This window comes from Gymnoscopelus microlampas (genome assembly GCF_963454915.1).
Source record: "Gymnoscopelus microlampas genome assembly, chromosome: 14".
NCBI classification, from domain to species: domain Eukaryota; kingdom Metazoa; phylum Chordata; class Actinopteri; order Myctophiformes; family Myctophidae; genus Gymnoscopelus; species Gymnoscopelus microlampas.
Window position 1 is genome coordinate 40,770,477 of NC_139951.1, and position 18,650 is coordinate 40,789,126.

The 18,650-nt window shown below is 42.9% G+C and overlaps 1 protein-coding gene across 1 annotated transcript; it reads right to left on the reverse strand.

Annotated features, from left to right (window-relative positions):
- Positions 1-1,822: 1,822 nt before the first annotated feature.
- msh2 (mutS homolog 2 (E. coli)) lies at positions 1,823-14,779 on the reverse strand. Its single transcript, XM_084079256.1, has 16 exons — positions 14,552-14,779; positions 12,976-13,124; positions 12,201-12,485; positions 11,381-11,527; positions 10,213-10,362; positions 9,528-9,661; positions 8,931-9,130; positions 8,544-8,653; positions 7,963-8,086; positions 7,269-7,419; positions 6,550-6,647; positions 6,196-6,450; positions 5,393-5,597; positions 4,752-4,999; positions 3,684-3,850; positions 1,823-3,121 (listed from the first exon to the last, which is right to left on the reverse strand). The coding sequence occupies exons 1-16, from the start codon at positions 14,757-14,759 to the stop codon at positions 2,945-2,947; spliced, it is 2,808 nt and encodes a 935-aa protein (XP_083935382.1). The 5' UTR covers positions 14,760-14,779; the 3' UTR covers positions 1,823-2,944.
- Positions 14,780-18,650: the final 3,871 nt, after the last annotated feature.

The following is an 18,650-nucleotide window of genomic DNA, read 5'->3' on the forward strand; positions in this document are numbered from 1 at the left end:
TCGAGTACTGTACTTAAGTACAATTTTTAGGTATTTTTACTTTCCTGGAGTACTTCCAATTTTCAATAATTTTTCTTCTACTCCACTACATCTCAAAGGCAAATATTATACTTTTACTCCACTATAATTACTTGAAAACTTTAGTTAGAATTCCGGACTTGTGACAGACTATTTCTACAATAGGGTATTGATACTTTTACTTAAGTAAAACATGCAAATACTTCTTCCATCACTGCTTGAATCTCACTGCTCCACTGAAATGTCGTCCCCCAGGTATCGGGGACAAGATCTCTGGAGCGATTGGGGACGCAGTAACTGGTGCGGCAGCGGACAAGGCAGCCGACAGCACGATGGACAACGTCATGAGTTTCGGCAGTAGTTTGTTTAAAAAATGATGTCCATTCCTCATGATCACCCCTTACCTGTTGTATGGTTAAAGAAAAATGATGGTATGAGAATAAAATATGAATAATCACAAGGCTGCATCATCATGTTTTTTTTGTAGGTTTTTTTGTGGTTTTCATCAAGAAAAGGGTAATATAATACCATTTTCCCCTTCCAATGGAATTTCCATGAGAGGACTCGGGACAGCCTCCTTGTAGCTACACGTAGAAGACCTTCTCAATGGTGTTGTAGTAGTATAAAATAGGGCTTAAGGGGTTAAACTGTCCTCACGTTTAATGAGAAAATGTCAAAAAGGTGCCAACAAGTAAACAAACTCCATCCTAACAGAGTGTCTTTGAGATCCCTTTCAACTGAATATAATTTAATGGCAATTGTCTTTCTTCCACCAAAGCAAGCACACACAGTAAAAGCTGTGAGAGTCACCTAAGGCCAGGGCTGGGTTCTTCCTGTCATTCCAACTGCTTGTTAAAACAGGTTTGATAGTTAGATTTAAACGCACACAGACATGCCTGCTTACCCCGACAGACCTGTGTTGTGGTGTAGGCCGGGCGGGTGGTTCTCAAAGTGGGGTCCAGGGACCCTAGGGAGTCCTTGGGGGGGTTCCAGGGGGTCCCCGGCAAAATGTGTAAATACAGCATCACAATCATTTTAACCACTTTAAGAGATATACAAGCTCACAGTGCGTCACTTCGTGCCGCAAGCACTGTGAGCATGTACATCTGCAAAGAAAGAAAAAAGTGTTTAAATCATTTGAACACAAATCTTCTCTTCTAGGGGTCCCGGACCCTGACACAACACATTTTCGGATGGGGGGTCTGCAGACAAATACATATCAATTTGGGGGTCCTTGACTTTAAAACAGGGGTCTTCAACAGGGGGTCCGGGACCCCTACGGACCCCCTCAGAGCTACTATAGGGGGTCCACCAAATCTTTGTGTGATAGGATTTAGTTTTTTTTACATTAACCACTTGAACCCTAGAATTCCTTTTCTAAGGGGAACATAGCCGATCTGCGAGGCGTTGAGAGCTTGTAGATCCGCTATTTTCGGCAAAGAGGCTATAGGTGTAGAGGGAAAAAATAGCAGACTAAGTAAAAAAAAAACTTTAATCTGAAACACAATTTTATACAATATAGAGTAGGGGCTCCCTGCTTCATCTCTCTCTCAGCTAGGGGGTCCTTGGCCTGAAAACGTTGAAGACCCCTGATCTAGATAAATATGAGAAAATATACACGTTTTTGTTTTGTGCGCATGCACATGTGAGACCAGGTTATTATATACAGTATATAAATATATATATATCAGCCAAATTCACACATGGAAGGGCTGTCATCTGATAGCCTGGTAAACCATCCCCCTTCCGGAAGGGGGATGGTTTACCAGTTGTTTTATACAAATAAGAGCAATTGAGGAACAACTCAACAGAATATGGACATCCGTCTCTTTATTGAATTGGCATCAGTTAGTGAGAACACAATAGCTGCGGATGAACCGTTGTTGAAAACCTTATTTTGAAAGGTGAAACTTATGCCTGCTTGTTGCATTATGAATCCCATCACTAACTTTTTCCTTTCCCCAGGTCCTGAGTGGGGGCTTTAACTGCAAACTGATGCAGTCTACAGAAGGTCCAGTCTTCAACAATTCAACGACTTATTGAGTGCTCTCTATTGACACAGATGTTTGCTGTCCCCTGCTGCTCAAAAGGTTGCATTGCCGGTTATAACCATCTCAGAAATACAATGAGTTTTCTAATGTGTCTAATAGCTTACAACATTTATGAGTACAATATTGTATTAACAAGGATATTAATGGAGGACAAGAGGATAGAGAATGCATCAGGTTAAAGTTTGTGCGGTTCCTCCTGGAGAACCTTTAACCACTTAAACCCTACATACTTAGTCTAGTGGTTCTCAACCTGTGGGCCGGGACCCCAAGGGTGGTCCCCACATGATTTTGTGTGTGTGTGGGGGGGGGGGGGTCCCCAGATGACAGTGAAATGACAATTTAAGGACTTTTAGGACCTTTTTAATAAAAAAGAAAAGAAAAAAAGACCATTACTGCATCAAAAGTCATCAACAAACTATACACTGGTCAAACATTTGCCAAAATGACAAAAAAAAAGAAAATAAGCCGATCTACAAGCTCACAACACCTCGCAACTCACAATCTTTGCCTGTGGAACAAAGTGAACTCCTACTTTCCAAGTGCTTATCAAGGTGGGTCCCCAGTTCAAATATGATTATTTTGGGGGGTCACGGCCTGAAAAGGTTGAGAACCACTGACTTAGTCGACCGGGGTCCCCCACGGGTTTTATACTAAGACACCTCCTTTTTCCCTCTACACCAAACGTCTTCATGGAAAATAGCCGAATGTTCACCCCAGAATATTGACGCTAGGGTTCAAGTGGTTAAAGTGCCATCCTCTAATTCAGAAAATTCTGAGACTAACAGTTGCCCTTCAAATCCCACCAACACTGGCAATGTGTGAACGAGTGTCTGTCTGTCTGTCTGCCTGCCTCTCTGTCTGCCTGTCTGTCCACCTCATGGCGTCTGCATGGGAGCACATCGTGCCAGGATCTCTGTGATGTAGCTGTTGCTTTTGGCAACAAGCTCCGCCTTCATCCTCTTAAGCTCCGCCTTCACCTCGCCATCAGTCATGGTAGCAGCAGGAAGTAGCTTGACCTTCTCCAGGAAGTGGTGTATCAGCGCCTCACCCTCCTACACAAGAGACAAACCAAAGGATTCACGATGGTTCAGGTGACAGCCCAGCAATAAGCCTGGGCAATACTAACTGTGTATTCACATTCACCCATAGGATTTTGTTTAACAACTTTTTCAACATCCCTATTCTGGGCGCAAATGTTCCAAAACGTTTCAATGCGTTTGGAAGATAGCAGATTTACAAGATCACTACACATCACAACAAATGAAGAGCTTGTAGATCTGCCATTTCTGCCTGCTCCACTCGTATGCTCTGGCTTGTAGATCGGCTATTTTCTTCCTAAATTACAGTAAATAAGTCAGCCATTATACAAAATAGCAGCTTTCAGTTGTTTATTTTTTCGACAAAATACTCCTATACAATCCATGTCACTTTAAAAAAATATTTAAGTCTTTTAAAATAAAATATTACACAAAACAAAATTGCAATTCATCATTTGTGATACAGACACATCTGACTACTTTCAAGGCTGCTGAATACGTTTGCAAGTCACTGTATAAGGGAGAAGAAAGAAATAGCCATCCGTTTTATAAATGGCGGATCTCAATCTCAACAAACCTGTTTGTTTGAGCGCCGTCTCTTGGCCTCAGGCTCCTCGCTCTCGTCTGACTCCGGCTCTTGGAACTCCTCCAGCTCGGCAGCCTTCTCCTTCGCCATGGCGACCACAGATGGCGGGAAGCTGGCGAGCTCGGCGACGTGGATTCCAAAGCTCTGATCACACACACCTGTGTGCACGCACAACAACACACCAGTCGTCATGTTTGTGATTCTGTTTTTTTCCCCCTCTCACTCATCTGTGCACTTCTCACAAATAAAGTGTTTTGAATGGGTTTTAACCACATTTATTACATGGCTTGGTTGAATGCTTGATTCTGATTAGTCAATCATGATTGCGGCGGCGTGTTATTTCTGAATAATAACCGCTGGGCCCAATGACAGACCGCTGTCTTTAATCAAAGGCAGAGCGCCACCTGCTGCACTGCTTGATTTTTGCCATACGACAGCTATAAAACAAACACACCATGTCATTTACAGCAAAACATTGCTATCAAGAATGTTTTTGAAAAAAATTCAAGCGAGAAATAGACAATGCAGTAACCAAAAATGTATTCTATTTGATCAACACTTCCTGTTTTCCGAGGCGACACGTTGCACTGGACGCACCGTGACCTGGCATAAATTAATGGAATACTTTCATTACCGTAAGAAATGAAATCCTTAGTTTTGTGATAAGACTCCCCCGCTTTGCTTTGTGATCTTATCATCCAGTCGGGGTTTATTTCTCAATAATGACCGGCTTGCCGTCAATTATGCCTTGCATACATCACTGTGCAATGCATTGGTTGAAAGTTGTTCATTTGTATTTTTTATGTGCTTTTTACCCCCTTTTTCTCTCCAATTTAGTCGTTGCCAATTAATGCCTCCCCACACAGAATGTGTGTGTCATCACTGCTGCATCCCGCCAAACACTCCCTGCATGCTGACGGGTGCAGATTTGCACACATTTTCACTATTTGTTTTTCAAAATGATTTTTTTTTTGTATCCAAAGAAATCTTAAAATGACAGATGCGTTCCCGCATTGAATGGGTTAAAATAACGCAGCTCGTGGCTCCAGCTCCACCCACCTGGCCTGACCCTGTACAGCATGGTGATGTTGTCCTTGGTGGTGAGGGCGGTGACGTGCAGGTTGTGCACGGTGGCTTGCTGGGTGGCCAGCGCGGTCAGCTCATGGAAGTGGGTGGCGAACAGACAGAAGCAGCTGATCTTGGAGGCGATGTGCTCGCTGATGGCCCAGGCCAGGCCGAAGCCGTCGTAGGTGGACGTGCCCCTGCCCAGCTCGTCAATTATGATGAGGGACTTCTCTGTCGCAGACCTGGAAGCAAAGGATTGATTTTAGTTGTAAATGTGGAGATGTCTTTTTTTTATCCTTAATTTTATGCATATAAAGAAATATATATATATACCGAGAAAGATCTGAGACATAAAACTGAAATGCAAACAAAAATACAGTTCCTCCTACTACTATACCACCCTGTCCCAGTTCAATACAGCAACACAAATATAGGGATAATTGGTGTTAATTACTTTCAACCTGGCGTCCCTATTTTGGGCATATTAGTAAAGCTGAAACTTTTCAAAGATTAAAAAAAAGCGGACAATTGCTGATTTACACTGATGTAGATAGATAAGCTTAAATTATAATCTAATAATAATTTAGCTTTTGCGTAAGACTGACACAATCATTGTTTTATAAGTGTGTATGTACCTTAGAATGGTAGCAGTCTCCAGCATCTCGGACATGAAGGTGGACACGCCTTTGATCTGACTGTCCCCTGCTCCCACTCTGGCCAGCACGCTGTCAATCACACTAATCTCCGCCTTCTCACACGGCACGAAGCAGCCAATCTGAGCCATCAGAGAGATCACCCCCACTTGACGGATGAAGGTGGACTTTCCGCCCATATTTGGACCTGAAGGGCGTGGCCAGAGACCGGGGCGTTAGTAACCATTTCCGAATGGTATGAGTTTGCCTGGTGGCAATGTCTGATGGCATATTGCAGTGGGAACACGTCTGACATATTGCTTGTATTACCATATACTGTATCACTTGTGGAAAAAAGATGCCATTTATAACATATTTCTTTCCCAATATTTCAAATACAGAGATCTGTGAATTAGAACGCATTGTATGTGTATATACGGTATATATACACACAAAGTTTTTCATATACATGCGTATGCCATGAAAAAGATATACTAAAGTGCAAAGCCTCTGTACTCCTACATAACAGGGATTTAAGCAAAAACAAATCTCACAACTGAACATTTTTATTAGGCCGTCCCAATCTGTGATTTGTGAAACTGTTTGAAAGGAGTCCTTCACATTAGTGCTGTGTTTCCTAAACAATTAGCACAATATGGAAAATTATGTTGTGGTATTATCATTCTAAACCTATGTTCTTGCTGTTCTACATTCAGTCTATTGCTAGTTTGACCCATTCTAACGCTCTCCAAACGGTGAAAATGACTGAAATCAGTCATGGCGACTGAGAACTTTAATCCATGCACCTGTGATGATGTAGAAGTTCTTCTCTCCCTGGGTGAAGCTGATGTCGTTGGGAATGAAGGCGGTGTCGGCGTCCGTCTCCATGCAGGGATGTCTGGCCTGGTGGAGCTCCAGGCGCCTGCCACCGCCGCTGCCCTCCTCCAGGAGCTGGGGCCTGACGAAGGGCACTGGGGCTGAGACAGACGCCACGGCGAAGCTGACCACCGCGTCCAGCTGGGCCACGACGTCGCTCAGAGTCTGGAGAGGATCCACGTAGCCTGGTTGGTGGTTTGGAGAAGCACAGGTTGGAGGGAGATGAAACGTTTTGGTTGGTTTGGTTTGAAGATGATGAGCAGCAGGCGATAAAAGATTCTCACCTGAGGCGATGCTGATGATCTCTTTGACGATGGCGTTCTGAGCCTCCTCGTACTCCTCTCTGTTCTTGGTGTACTCCTCGTTCAGAGCGCTCAGCTTACTGTGGGCACATGCACACATGAACGAACACACACACACACACACACACACACACACAGAGACAGACAACAACAACCAGTCAACTATTTACATCACTAAGAAGGTAGCCTCGGTACCCAGGTTTAGTTTTGTTTTCGCTCAAAAATAAAAACTAAGGTGTTCAAAGCAAAGTGACAACAACCTAAAAACAAAATTGCAGGCTAGCTACCTACTGTAACTAGCTAGCTAACAGTGTTTTCTCTTCCCAGGGCAACGGTTACAAAGCAGATGTTCAACGATCAGGACAGGTGTGTTCTTGTGTTGCTGTCATACTAGCCTCGGAAACCCAGCCTTTTTTTTTGTTTCAAAAGAAAAAAGTCTGGGCGAACGGTGCAGGAACGATGGTCTTAGGACCTTGTTAACTCCTAACCAACCAGAGTGCAGAGGGGCGTCGCTCTAAATTTGGTGACATCAGCCTGCTCTGTGCACAGACCGGGGGGGGAGGGGAGGGGAGGGGAGGGGAGGCGGGGACATAGATTGGTGAAGCAATCGGAGGACGCGCACTGCTCCGGGCGCCTGGGTTTGGATCCGCCCTTCGAGACCATGGATTGCTCTCGTTCTCTCAGTCTACTGTCATACAGACCCGTTAGTGAAGCGCACTCCGTTCTTCTGCACGTCCAGCGTAGTGAACTTCTTGTTGTTCCGCAGGCCCTTCTCCTCCTTACAGGTCACCCTCAGGTAAAAGCCCAGCATGGCATTGGACTCCAGCTTCACCGTCTTCCCTGCATCCAGTCCTGAACACACACACAGACACACACACACCAGAGGGGGGTTGTTTACATTCCATTTATTTGCACAGACAAAGTGGGAAGGGACGGACTAACAGCATACGCCATCATCTTAAGTGAAAAAAACTAAGTTCTCACATCCTACACAATGAGATAATAACCACATGAACCCTAGCATCAACACATCACATTGTGAGCTTGTAGAGCTGCTATTTTCGGCAAAGATATTTAGTGTAGAGGGAAAAAAGAGGGGAACTAGTATAGACCCCTGGGGGACTTCCTTAAACTAAGAATAAAGGGTTTAAGTGGTTAAAGAACATCTAGAAACTAACATAAATTGATTTGATCGATCAATGACATCTTGGTAAATAACAAATCCATGCACGTCTAAGCACCTGTATACAAGCCTAACCTACGACCCCTCCACAGAATCCCGCCCAATGGCAAGGGAGATATTACCCGTCTGGGCTTCAGGCACAGCTACTCCGCTACAAAGTCATACAGTACTGCATAAATGCTCAACACCCAATGTGTGCGTTATGCGTTTACCCAGTTCTCGTGCTGCACTGTTCAGGACTGCCTTCATGCTCGTCTCCAGGGAGTCCATGTTCTCTCTCAGCTCACTTAACGCCGGGTCAAAGGAGGCCTTGACCAGGAACTCATGGTGGTCCACCTACACACACACATATATATACAAACACAGTTATCTATGCATACCAGTAACTGCAGCTTCACACCAAATGCTGTGTTCACACCAGCAGCAACAAAGCGACAGCCTATGAAGCCATTTTCACCCGACATTTGTGGCTTTTGACGCCTACCCAAAAAAGAGCTGGCTTCAACTTTTTTTCAGCACTCCATTGACGCAGAGAAGCACCAACCATTTATACGTTTTTGCGTGCCACTCTCGTTCTCTCTCCACACAGTTCTTGCTTGCAATGGGGATATTCAATGTGAACGCAACATGCCACCTGATTTATACAATGTTGCGAGCTTGTAGATCTGATTTTTGGTGCATGACACCAGCGTGCAACGACGTACAGCTCAGGCTTTATGAGATCAATAACACAGAATTACAACAAGGTGGCAGTCGTTCTTGTAGATACTGTACGAGTCTCATTGAGACTGACCTGGTTCATATCCAGAGTGGTCTCTATCATCTCTTGGTACTTGACAAAGTCATTCAGCAGGTCTCTGAAAGGAGACAGGAACACTGCCTCCATCAGTGCCCCGTAGCTGCCTGCAAAAAACACACACACACACACACCTTTGTCATAATGGCTTTCCACGATTTTGGTCTTATAATGCTGTTGACTGTGACTGAACGGTGGACTTTGCAGATATTTACTCTCTCCTGCTCTCTAGATGCTGGAAAAGCAACGCGTTTCACCGAGTTTTATGTAGGCTGGCGGTGACTTTATGAACAATATAATATTGCACATACTTTAGATGAAAACCCTTTGGTCACTGACAGTATGTACTGTATGTAAACATGAGTGAAAAGTCAATATGCGTACCCGAGTATCTCTCCAGGGCCGTTACGAGGCCAGGGATGTGGCCCACGGCCTGGTAGACGCGGTAGCAGTCCTGCAGCGTGGCCGAGCGCCGGTGGAGCTTCTTGGACAAGCGGTGGAGGTCGGGGAAGCGCCGCAGCAGGTCGTCCTGGCAGGTCTGCCTCAGCTCAGAGTCGCACACAAAACTCTCCACCAGGTCGAGCCTGCGCACACACACACACACACACATTTACACAGAGAGCTTTTTCATCAGCTGAACAAAAATACTGCCACTGTCGGGCAGAAAGCTTGTACTGCATGTCCAAAACGGTTACTTTTCAGGATATGTAAAAAAGAACCTGTGTTCCAATAAATACAAAGTAGTAATTTAGTCACAGCAAAAATTGCTTATCTACAAGCTCTCAATGTGTTGCGAATGCGAAAAAAATATATAAATATTTTTTTAATTTAGGCTTAATGTTGCCTAGAATCCCTTTAAGGCCAAATTATAATTGCTGCGTCCATGCAGCAGCAGCATATGACGTACATTTTGTCACCATCTCACATCCACAAGGGTTTTTGAAAATTTTAGGGACGCTCCTCTTCTCCTCTTCATGTTACCTTTCCTCTATCTTGGCCTTGTCCATCAGCGGCTGCTTGATCCACTGGTTGACCAATCGCTGGCCCTGCGGTGTTCGGCACTTGTTCAACAGGCCGGCCAATGAATGGGCTCCAGTCGTGTCATCAGGTGAACCCTGGAGAACAAATCAGATCCAAAATGTCACAGAGGAAAACAGGTGAGGTATTACGAAGAGCATAAAATGGCTTAATGTTCCTTTAACGTCAGTCATCAATAACATGTACGATTGTACATCCCTTCTGCACCGTGACCAGATCTGCAACGATCTATGACTGACAGGAGGGGAAAGGCCACACTATTACTAGAAATTAAGCACATTACTTTGTCCAGTTGTCCAAATCAACACGTATTATTGTTTTCTCTCTCTTGAAAGTGTTTGAAAAAATTATAATAATTTTGATTTTTTTCTTTTAACACAAATCTTTTCTTCTGGGGGTCCCTGGCACAAAACATTTATGTGGTGGTCCGTGGCCAAATACATATCATTTTGGGGGTCCTTCGCAGATAAAAGTTTGCGAACTACTGATTTAGAAGACATTTGTAGAATCTGCCTCAGTTCTAAATGGGTTAATTTAATCCTGCCCGTGAGCAATTACTCCTACAGTACCTAATGACAACTATGTACAGGATGTGAGATCATATCATAGGTATGAGACTGGCTCTGACCTGGAAGAGGTTCAGAGCCAGCACAGCGGCGTTGTCCAGTCTCATGTACTGGCCCAGGTCCAGGGTGGTCAGTTTGAAGGAGTTGAAGTTGGTCTCATCAGACAGCAGGTCCAAGAAACGCACCACAGCCGCCAAGCATGACATAGACACCTGCAGACACATGACGAGACCACAAAACACCACAAACAGTATTTTTTTTTATCACAACTTAGTTTTTGGGTTGCATTTGACAGTTTTGTTTCTGCGTTCCAGCAGAGGTCAGACCTGTAAATGAGTAATTTTTTTATACTCAAATACGCACTGGTTTAGTGCGTGTTCTAATTTCTATTTACAACTTCTCCAAAATGTGAATGCTTGTCTTTGTTCTATATTTTTCGGGGGCATCTCTGCGTTGACCGTGAGAGACAGGGAAGGCGAGAGACATGCAGCAGGGAGACTCGGGATGGATTTGAACCAGGGTCAGCTGGCGGGAAGGACTATAACCTTATGGTCTATCTGTGTCCCTTATAGGTTAACTTTATTTGCCATTTACATGCTTGCATATGAAACAAAAATCGTACTCAGGACCAGCAGTGTACAATAAAATAACCATCAATAAATAAAAAATAAGCATAACATCCTAAAGTGCAGTGAATTAAAACTGAGCATATTAAAAACAGTAGCATCCAGCATTTATCAAAACAAGATAACATGGCAGCATCGCAATGACATACTGTATAACGGCACAGCAAGGCAGAACAGCGAAAGTGCATTTATTGGGGCATAGAGTTCATCAGTCTAACAGCCCCTGGGTAGAAGCTGCATTTAAGCATTTCAGTTATAGCTTTGATGGATCGAGGCCTCTTGAACGGGGGGAGCGGGTCAAACAGTTCATGGGCCGGGTGAGCAGGGTCCTCGCATAACGCGGGCCACAGTGCTCCTGCTCCTGCTGACGAAGATGTCCTCAATGGAAGGAAGACTGCTGTGGGTTATTTATGTGGTGAGCCACTGAGCTTATTTACCAGGTGAGCCACTGGTGTCCCCCTGGTGGACAATATTCTACATTACATTGCTTTTGAACACTACTGTTTTTAAATGGCTTTGTTTCTACCCGCATTTCCAAAGGTGCTATAAAAATACTATCTACAAGCCCACAACGTAATGTGTTGTAAATACTGTAGTTGTTTACCTGTTTGTCTAACTCAGGAAGTGTGCTGCTTGCCACGGTCTGTCCTTTCTTGGCTCTGAGCAGCCTGTTCAGGTCCTGCACCATGTCCTTGCTGTTAAACTCGGATTTCTTCCTGTCAGAGACCAGCATACCTCCACGCTGCACCACCTGCACACAGAAACACATCGTCTCATTACATTGTAGAAAGACCAGACCCTTGATTGTTCACACTGTACTCAAAACAGAGAGAATCAATGGGCTGGTGCAGTGCGTGGCATGCACACCCAGGAAAAACACAAAAGGGACGTGATTTTTCATTCAACGTTCTGGAATATAGATGTCCCATCCATTCTAATTGGGAGGTCATGTATTTGTACCATGTTCCGGCTAACCTTCCTGACAGAAAACAACACATGCCTAGAGAAATGTTTTAATTTATTGTTAAGAGGTTCCCTGAAAAATGTCTACAGAACATTACAGTTAGAGGTTCCCTGAAAAATGTCTACAGAACCTGGGATCCGTTTCTATTGTACATCAACTCTTTAACCACAAATCGATACAACTAAGGACTAGCAACCCCCCCCTCTATTATTTTTGTATTCATTTTATTCTATCATCTATTTTCTTTTTTCTCTCTTCCTTTCCTATTTGCGTGAGCTAAATCATTTATTCTACTTCCCTTAGGGCATGGGTGGGCGGGTAATTGTTAGGGTTTGTTTTGTTGTATAGTAGTTGTGTTTTGTTTCTGCTGTTCTGTATGTGGCTACATACAGATCAAAAATATGTATATTTTTTGTATTAGATTTTTTCAGTTTAAAAATACCAGTACACAATTTATTACCTCTCGTAACTTAGCGCCATCACTGTTGCCATCTCCCTGGGCTAGCAGACACTCCTTGGGGCTGATCTGCACCAGCAGGGACTCCAGATTGGAGAAGGTCTCGCTGTCTGGAAACTCACACACTCCCATGGTCCTCTGGGCTGCGTCCACGTAGCCCACGCCCACCGTGCGGTGTCCGTCCGTCCCGGTAGCCAAGCGCACGGCTACCACGCCGGCACAGCCCTCTGCTCCCACTCCACTGCCGAACAGAATCTCCTCAAACTGAGTCAAGTTCCCCGGAGACGCCTGAGGATTTGAACACAAATGAAAGACCATGAGCCTGTCACAATTATTACATCATTGCCTGATTGCAATCATTTGAGATCATAGCAATTATTTTGCCTAACCGTCAGAAATGTTTCCATTCATCTGTACAAATTGAAAAAATGTTCAAACATCAAAAATAGCATATCTACAAACTTAGCTATTTCCACAATAAAAATGTAAAGTATGAAATGATTAAATATGGCCTATGTTGGCCAAAGTACATTATTTATTTTGAGATTGGTACTGGTCATTTCATTTGTCATATCTGCCCTGTGCAATTTTTGTTTACAAAACCAAAAACAAAAGGTTATTTGTACATGTTCAAATTGTCAACGCCAAAATCCCAATTAAATCCTTAGTCACCATTATTTGTATGACAATTAATCGTCCAGTAAAATGTCATGATCATGACAGCCCTACGAGGCACTAACAAACAGAAATGGCATTAATACACAGAACTTTTGTTTACCTTGAACTCAATTCTCCAGTCCTGCTCTTTGCTGTTCTTGCTGTGGTTCTTGTAGACCTCCACTCTGTACTGTCTCACCAGCAGTAGGTCTCTCACAAAGGCCTCAAAGTTCAGCTTGCTCAGGACTACACCCTCCAACTTGCGGCTCCCTGTCAACAAACGTGCAAAGTATGAATGAACACAATATGAACCATGAACATGTCCTGCAAAAAAAATGAAGCATTTTAGATTCCGGGTGTTGCCCACATCCAGTACAAAAACTGGTTAAGGCCAACTAGTCAACAAAGGGACCCACACTTTCAGGGCATGATCCAATCCCTCCCTGCTCACTTTGGGGGTCCTTGACATGAAAAAGGATGAGAACCACTGATATAGCAACAAACGTTTTTGAGAGAACTGTTTGGATTTAGAAGACATTTGTAGAATCGGCCTCAGGTCTTAATGGGTTAGATGAGCTAATATAGACTGTGTTTCTGACTTCCTTCCACAAAACACCCTGGACAACGCTTTGCATGTCCTCCTGACCTAAACTCTTCTCCCTCCTGGCTCCCAAACTATGGAATAAACTCCCAATTCCAGTCTGAAAACTCACATCTTCAAAGTTGTCTTTGCAGAATATGCTGGTTAGTGACTTGATCATGTCTTTTGTTGTGTAGATTTGAAGTTTAAGTTGACCACAACAACATTTTAGATAGCATGTTGTTTAGACAGATGCTAGGTAGGTTTGATGTTTACCTGGTATCCGTTTCTCTAGTCTAGTACTACATTGTTCTCTTTGCACTCTACTTATGTGACTATTTACCTTGTTTGTTAAACGTTTTGATTGATTGACTGAGTAGTTTATTAGAAGTTTGCAGAACAAAAGCACATGGAAAGTACAGTTCAATACAAGGTCAGCTAAGAAAAAAAAACATGAAAGCCTGTGGCCTGTTTCCATTGGGGTCCTTCCTTTGTATTCAATCCATAGTGAAAAACAGAGTGGCCATTGTGGGGATCGAACCCACGACCTTGGCGTTATTAGCACCACGCTCTAACCAACTGAGCTAAACGGCCGTAAACACTTACTGTAAGCATGGGGTAATCACACAAAGTTCATGCATTCCTTACAGTAGGGGTCTCCAACAGGGGGTCCGACCGGGACCCCTAGGGAGACCTTAGCTCTGGTCCATAGCCTCCTTCTAGGGCAGGCTATGGACCAGGCAATAGGGGGTCCTCAGAGCTACTACAGGGGGGTCTCCAAATCTTTCATTAACCACTTGAACCCTAACATCCCTATTCTGATGGGAACATTAGCCATAAATAGCTGATCTACAAGCTCACAACGCGTTGAACACATGAACACATGAAATTGTTCTACTGCAAAGCATGAACACGTGAAAAGTATCTACTACAAATGTGCAGTGCAAAGAGTGCATTGAACACAAAACATCCAGCAAAGCATGAACTTAAACATGTCCCGCGGCAAAGCCACTGGCATTATTAACATCAGCACTACAATGTGTATGTAATTAACTTGTAGATAGCCATTATTGCACAGTATTAAAATATAGATTAGTGTAATCATCTGATCACTAACCTGAGCCCAGATTTTTGATGACCGCGTTTGTTTTGAAAACCTCCTTGGCCGCGAACACGGCGTCCTTCCCGTGCACGGTATAGTAGTCGTTGCGGTCGAAGATCCTGAACGTGGTGTCTGGCCTCTCCGGCATGGAGAAGTAGAAGTTGAGGAAGCCATGTTCTGCTGCGCTGTCCATGGACAGATTCTGCTTAGGCTGCACCGCCATGCTGGAAACTCCCGCGTCTCCCAGAGAGAAGCCGGAAATGACGTCTAAGCGCTGAGTCAAGGCAGTTTCACTTCCAATCCATGGGTTTCAAAATAAAGGCGTTGGAAGTGAACTATGTTTAATTTATAGTTCCAGGTACAGTTACAGGAGGACAGTACACTCATACTGTGTGTGTGTGTGTGTGTGTGTGTGTGTGTGTGTGTGTGTGTGTGTGTGTGTGCGTGTGTGCGTGTGTGTGTGCGCACGCGCGTGCGTATTATTTATTTTTTGGAGGGGGTGGGAAGTCGGTAGCTTGACACTCAGCCTGAATTTTCATTTCGTTTCACTCCATTATTCCTGAATACGAGGCTAGCGATTCAGGGAGTGGAGACAGGTTAGGAAGTCGGTGCTGTAAAAAACAATCTGACTTTTTTCATTCTGTGGCATATATTTACTTATCTCAGCAATAGGTTGTCTACAGACATCAACCATAATAACATACCAGACATAGTCACTCTCGTAACTGGACGTACATTTGAAGGAAATCATATCAATTGACACAGTAATTTAGGTGAAGCTGGACAACTTTTCCCACTGAATCACAGGTGAAATTACCAAAGGTGTGAGGTCCCACCGAGATTTGAACTCGGATCTCTGGATTCAAAGTCCAATGTGCTAACCATTGCACCATGGGACCTGGCGATGGTGAGGGTGAAGTCCCGTCTGTTTTTATTGACAAGTCTGATGTAGTGCTTTAGAGTAAGACTAAATGATTTTGATAGTTTGTCAACTACAACTAGACTAAGACTAAACCATTTCAGATGACAAAGACTAAATGGTGTTTTAATCAAAAAATAAGACTAAGACTAAATCAGAATTTGCTGTCAAAATTAACACTGACCGTGAAACCCCTTTAAAGTGAAAGCCAGAATTTATCAAAAACAAATGAATTTACAGACCAATTATTTGTTTACCAACATTGAGACTGGATGCACAGGTGATTATTTCATGCAGTCAATTCTCAACCTGTTGTTTCGGGGTGCGCTGGTTTCAGCACACCCCGACCCCCTCTTGTGTGTTGGCTAGTGAGGCGCGTCCTAGACTCCTAGCGAGACCTGACAGAATGGGTTTCATTGCGCGCATACTGTTTGCACGCATGCTGGTTCTTATCAGTGTGACGTCGTCTGCATTTCACAGCGTTTCCCTGAAAATAATGGAGCTAAAGCTTTGTAGTTTTTCATAAATTACCAGCAATACATAAAACCATCACTCACATGCCAGTTATATTATTACAAACGGTCCTCTCACTTGAACAACATCGCCAATCAATGGCAAGCTGCATAAAATGGAACTACGGTCTGCGATAAATTTTACCCAAACATAGGTCCTACCGAGATTTGAACTCGGATCGCAGGATTCAGAGTCCTGAGTGCTAACCATTACACCATAGAACCTTGTGTAACACTTGAAGGTTATGATATTAAATCCTTAACCATTGTGATGAAAGCTTTTAATAAGTTGACAAAGTGATGAAAAAACATGAATTTAGCAATGCCCTATGCAGAACATAGAAAGCATGAATAGAATGGAGCAAAAGTTCTTTTCACGCATTATCAGTATAAAAAATCTATAAATTGGGTGAAAGTGAGGTATTTGGTAGTTTGGTCATTTTACAGTATCTGTAAAATGTGTGTAGCCTACAAGTGTCCAGCTTTATCACAGCATGGCATGGCATCCCTTCTTTCAAGCCAAATAAATGAAATAATAATTTGAGTGACACCAGCAGATGGCAGCAGACTCTGATGTAGTTGCAACAGCCATGACAAATGTCACAGAACCTAAAGGTAGGTGTAGGCCTACACCAGTGGTGGAAGAAGTACTCACATTTCTAAAGTAAAAAGTAAAAGTATCAATACCACAATGTTTACAAGTACAAGTTTGGTATTCAAAATGTACTTGAGTAAAAGTAAAAAAGTAAAAGTACTAATTATGCAGAATGTCCCATTTCACAAGTTTTCATTTGTATAAAAGGAACAAAAATCCTTTGAAAATAGCAGATATAGCTCGTAGTATATACCGGGTGTATTGTCCTTTGCCACTCAGACATATGTCAACATATCATCAATATCACTTTTGCAATATAATGGGGTTCGTGTGCACTCTGCAGTGAGTTAAATTAATCTTCTGGATGGTGGACTGCCTATTGCAGCGTACGCACACAAACAGTAAGTGTGTGTGTGTGTGTGTGTGTGTGTGTGTGTGTGTGTGTGTGTGTGTGCGCGTGCGTGCGTGCGTGCGTGCGTGCGCGTGTGTGCTTGCGTGTGTGTGTGTGCGTGTGTGTGTGTGTGTGTCGTCTCACTTCCCACGGTTGGAGGTGGGAATCCCACTCCACCCCTGTAGTGTCCCACACACATACAGCAGAGACATTTGACCTGGTTCATTCTGATTTGTAGGTTGGCTAGTTGATCTTATGACTGACATTCCAAGGAGATGCATGGAAATCAATCTGTTACGGTTTATTATGACATAACTGTCATGTCCAACTTATTTTCTTTGTGTGGGTTGTGTGTGTGTGTGGGGGGGGATTCATCCCATTATTATCTACATATGAGACTCAATTCTTGGGTTTCGGGTCCTCGACATTGCAGCAACAGGAAAAATGACAAAAATAGCAACAGAATAATATTAACACCAGTACAATAGTACTCTACCATAGCAAATGCACAATCCACAACATACTGTGGGGTGCTTTTAAAACATATGGTGCATGCTGTATGTGCTGTGTGGATTGGTGTGCATAATGTGTTTAAGATGCATGTAGATCCTGCCTTAATAAAAAGTGTGTGTGCGCGCGCGCGTGTGTGTGTGTGTGTGTGTGTAAGAGGCAGGCAGGCAACAGGCCATTAGCTATTTTTTATAAGCCTGGTTGCCAGCCGTGTTGTTCGCGAATGTGGCCAATTTACATTATACAGTATGAGCTATAAAGTACAACCTGGAATCAAGCAAACACCATATATGACTTGCTAGGCAGCACCAATAATGTACAGAAATCACTGGAGTATGTCTAGGCATATTTAAATTTATTTTGTGATATGTTTCAAAATGTAGTGATCATGAATGCAATACATTGAACATTTCAGCCCTTTGTGTCCAGGCCAGGGCCCAGGGGCCTGTCACCTGCATGCCCGGTCCTTAATCATAAGATAAGATCAGATAAGCCTGTATTGGGGTTCAGGTGTCATAGCAGCAACAGCAATAATGGTGAAATAGGAACAGGTAAGAGTAAGTGCCAAGAGCCAGTACAATTCAAATAAAGATAACATTAAAAGAGATTCTTAGAATTTGACACAAGACATCTGCACTGGGTCTCTGAATGAATAGGTTAACATGTGTGTTCAGTCTATCAATGAATATAAACATACATTTACAGACTGTCTACGTACAGCCTGTCTACAAATGAATATATGAATGAATATACATCTACAAATGAATATATGAATGAATATACATCTACCAATGAATATATGAATGAATATACATCTACAAATGAATATATGAATGAATAGACATCTACCAATGAATATATGAATGGATATACATCTACCAATATATGAATGAATATACACCTACCAATGAATATATGAATGAATATACATCTACCAATGAATATATGAATGAATATACATCTACAAATGAATATATGAATGAATATACATCTACCAATGAATATATGAATGAATATACATCTAATGAATATATGAATGGATATACATCTACCAATGAATATACATCTACCAATGAATATATGAATGAATATACATCTAATGAATATATGAATGGATATACATCTACCAATGAATATATGAATGAATATACATCTACCAATGAATATACATCTGCCAATGAATATAT

What these genes read in the sequence shown, in the direction of transcription:
- msh2 (XM_084079256.1), bottom strand. Translation starts at nt 14,759, where the DNA reads ATGGCGGTGCAGCCTAAGCAGAATCTGTCCATGGACAGCGCAGCAGAA. An exon ending in CATCAAAAATCTGGGCTCAG is followed by an intron (nt 13,125 to 14,551) that starts GTTAGTGATCAG and finishes GTTTGTTGACAG; the next exon opens with GGAGCCGCAAGTTGGAGGGT. An exon ending in AAGGCCAAGATAGAGGAAAG is followed by an intron (nt 9,131 to 9,527) that starts GTAACATGAAGA and finishes GTGTGTGCGCAG; the next exon opens with GCTCGACCTGGTGGAGAGTT.